Source organism: Melampsora larici-populina (assembly GCF_000204055.1).
Source record: "Melampsora larici-populina 98AG31 unplaced genomic scaffold MELLAscaffold_34, whole genome shotgun sequence".
Taxonomy (NCBI): domain Eukaryota; kingdom Fungi; phylum Basidiomycota; class Pucciniomycetes; order Pucciniales; family Melampsoraceae; genus Melampsora; species Melampsora laricis-populina.
Genome location: NW_006768798.1, coordinates 519872 through 522241, shown reverse-complemented (window position 1 = coordinate 522241; position 2370 = coordinate 519872). Strand labels below are relative to the sequence as shown.

At 34.7% G+C, this 2370-nt stretch overlaps 2 protein-coding genes across 2 annotated transcripts in view; one reads left to right on the top strand and one right to left on the bottom strand.

Annotated features, from left to right (window-relative positions):
• Positions 1-37: 37 nt before the first annotated feature.
• MELLADRAFT_117281 (uncharacterized protein) lies at positions 38-1433 on the bottom strand (the record flags this gene model as incomplete). Its single annotated transcript, XM_007412993.1, has 5 exons — positions 38-303; positions 376-497; positions 580-1005; positions 1074-1152; positions 1219-1433. The coding sequence occupies 5 exons, from the start codon at positions 1334-1336 to the stop codon at positions 38-40; spliced, it is 1011 nt and encodes a 336-aa protein (XP_007413055.1).
• A 657-nt stretch (positions 1434-2090) lies between these two features.
• MELLADRAFT_109125 (uncharacterized protein) overlaps positions 2091-2370 on the top strand; it is a gene marked incomplete at both ends in the record, with an annotated part of 1428 nt that continues 1148 nt past the window's right edge. The window contains 2 exons of the mRNA XM_007413070.1: positions 2091-2124; positions 2213-2262. Of these exons, the coding sequence (XP_007413132.1) occupies positions 2091-2124; positions 2213-2262 (84 nt within the window). The remainder of the gene's footprint in view (positions 2125-2212; positions 2263-2370) is intronic.

The following is a 2370-nucleotide window of genomic DNA, read 5'->3' as shown; positions in this document are numbered from 1 at the left end:
AAAGACTTCAAGTAAACAAATTCTCATCACATAACTTTCACGATCTAAAAGGTTTTTGGAAAATCACGATCTGGTTAAAAACTAATCTAGGTGCAAGTTCCGTTAAGTTAATCAAATGACGTGAAAAACTTCGTGGACCTTTGTAATCTTGTGCTGAAAATAATTTAGATGAAATTTCTCTCAAGATCGCATCTGCTAATTGTGGTAAATCTTTGGCTTCTACTAAGAGATGAGTTAATTCTGCCATGTATTCTGATAGATGATCAAAGTATTGTAGTTTTTGTAGGATCGAAGTTTGGGTATCTGTTTGTTAAAGAAGTTAAGAGTCAATTTCAAGTTCAAGTTGAAGTAAAATGAATGGAAATTGTGATCCACTGTATGCTTGACCATGACTTTTAGCTGCTGTACAGATTATTTTAAATGCAAGAACTCGAATTGCAGAATTATCAGCAAAAGTTTTGATTTCCAAAATTTGATACACAGTCTTGGTAAAGCAACTAGAGAGAGATTAAAAACAAAGCAAGATCAGAATCAAGTTGAATAAATCAACGAAAAAAAAAGTCAAATCAGTGAAATTACCTAACAAATGCATCTCGATCTTGAGAAGTAGGCCAAATAAAATCAGTTTTTAAACTAAGTGCTTTTAACATAGAACCTAAAACTTCCACAACTTGAGCTGTCCAATCAAATGAAGCATTCTTATCTGAAGTATTCGTTTTAGTACCTTTTTGTTTAGATGATTTAGATTTAGATGATTTTATTTTATCATTTTGATTGGTTAAAATCCCATCTAAACCTCTTTCTGAGATTCTACGTTTTTCACATTCTTGTACTAGCCAATGTAATAAAAATGCGTAATGTTCTAGTGCTAGTCTATGGGATCTGTAGTTTGTATGGTCTGTTGGGTTTGCATCTCGAGAGGTTGAATTGATTTCTACTTCGAAGGCTGATGGTAAAACGTCTAGAATCGATAGTAGGATTGAATGAGGTAGGATTGATGAATGTCTGTGAAAAGAAAAACAGTGAACGTTAGTGATGGTATTCAATAATATGAAGGAATGAGAATATCGAACTTTAGTAAACTTTGAAAAGTTTGAAAGACTTCAGTTGAAGTGATTGAGCTTGATGATTCCGTTAGTTCATCAACTAAGTCTGTATCATCAAAAGAAACAAATAAGTTAAAGATATCCATTAGAATGCTTGATATTGATGACTTACTATGAACAGATTGTCTAATCTGACTGGAATCTAATTCATCAAATCTAGTTTCATTTTCAATCTCAGGTTGATCGATTAAACTGATTAATACGTTTGATAAACTCCATCCAATCGGCATATTAGAAAGATATGGTTCGTTTTCTGTTCCTGTTTCTTTATCTTCGTCTCGTTCTCGTTCTCGTTCTCGTTCTTGCTGTCTTTTTGGTCAAATGGTCTTTTGGTTTTGATATTTGGTAAGTTTCAATAGGGCGCATACAGCCAGATCCCAAGACGCGACTGAAATATCAGAGAGCAAACACTGTTTTCCAAAAATGGATTTAAATTTAATGTATTATTTCCCTCCCAAATTCAAATCGAGACTCCACTCGAGGCTGTGTCCATCATCATTACATAGTTGGACAATGGAATGAAGGAAGGAAATAGATACGTTGCAGCAAGGCTCAAGGCCTCCGCATTTCTGATAGAGGTGAGGAGTTTATTTAAGATGAAAACTATAACTCAAAGACTTTGCAATTGGTATTATCGGGAAATATAAGACTCAGAGACAATGATATAGACCTCTGGTAGCAGATCAAGGGAAGGCAGAAGCAAACACAGACAAAATCGCTGATGCTTTCCATGATCATATTTCTGGTAACGAGCCAGGGAGTCGGGCACATGAGATACTCAGCGGAGATCGACTGCATCAGCAAAAGATGACAAGGTAAGATGAAGTACAATTAACGAAAAACTCGACAAGAAGGAAGATAAGAAAAGCTGAAGAAGTTGTATGACAATGATCCTGATCAAACATCCTCTGCTTCAATCCGTGGCACTGTAGCTTAATCCTTTATAAAATCTGCGAACATAACCTCATAATATATCAACCCAAAATGTCGAATGAATCATCTCAACATCATGTGAAGAGTCAAATAATACGAGATCCTCGACTATCTTTCAACACCTATATCACCAACACGATTTTTTAAAAACTTCTTTTTATATGTAATATCAGTTGGGAAACCTGTGATAAAGAATGAGATCTTTCATAGCTTTAATGGTCGAGTAAGTAAGATATCACCTGAGGCTCTGTTAAACTGACTGAACTCATTTTTTGATTTCTACAATCCAAGGTTCTCAAGGATAGAGAAAATTATGCATTTTGTTCGATGA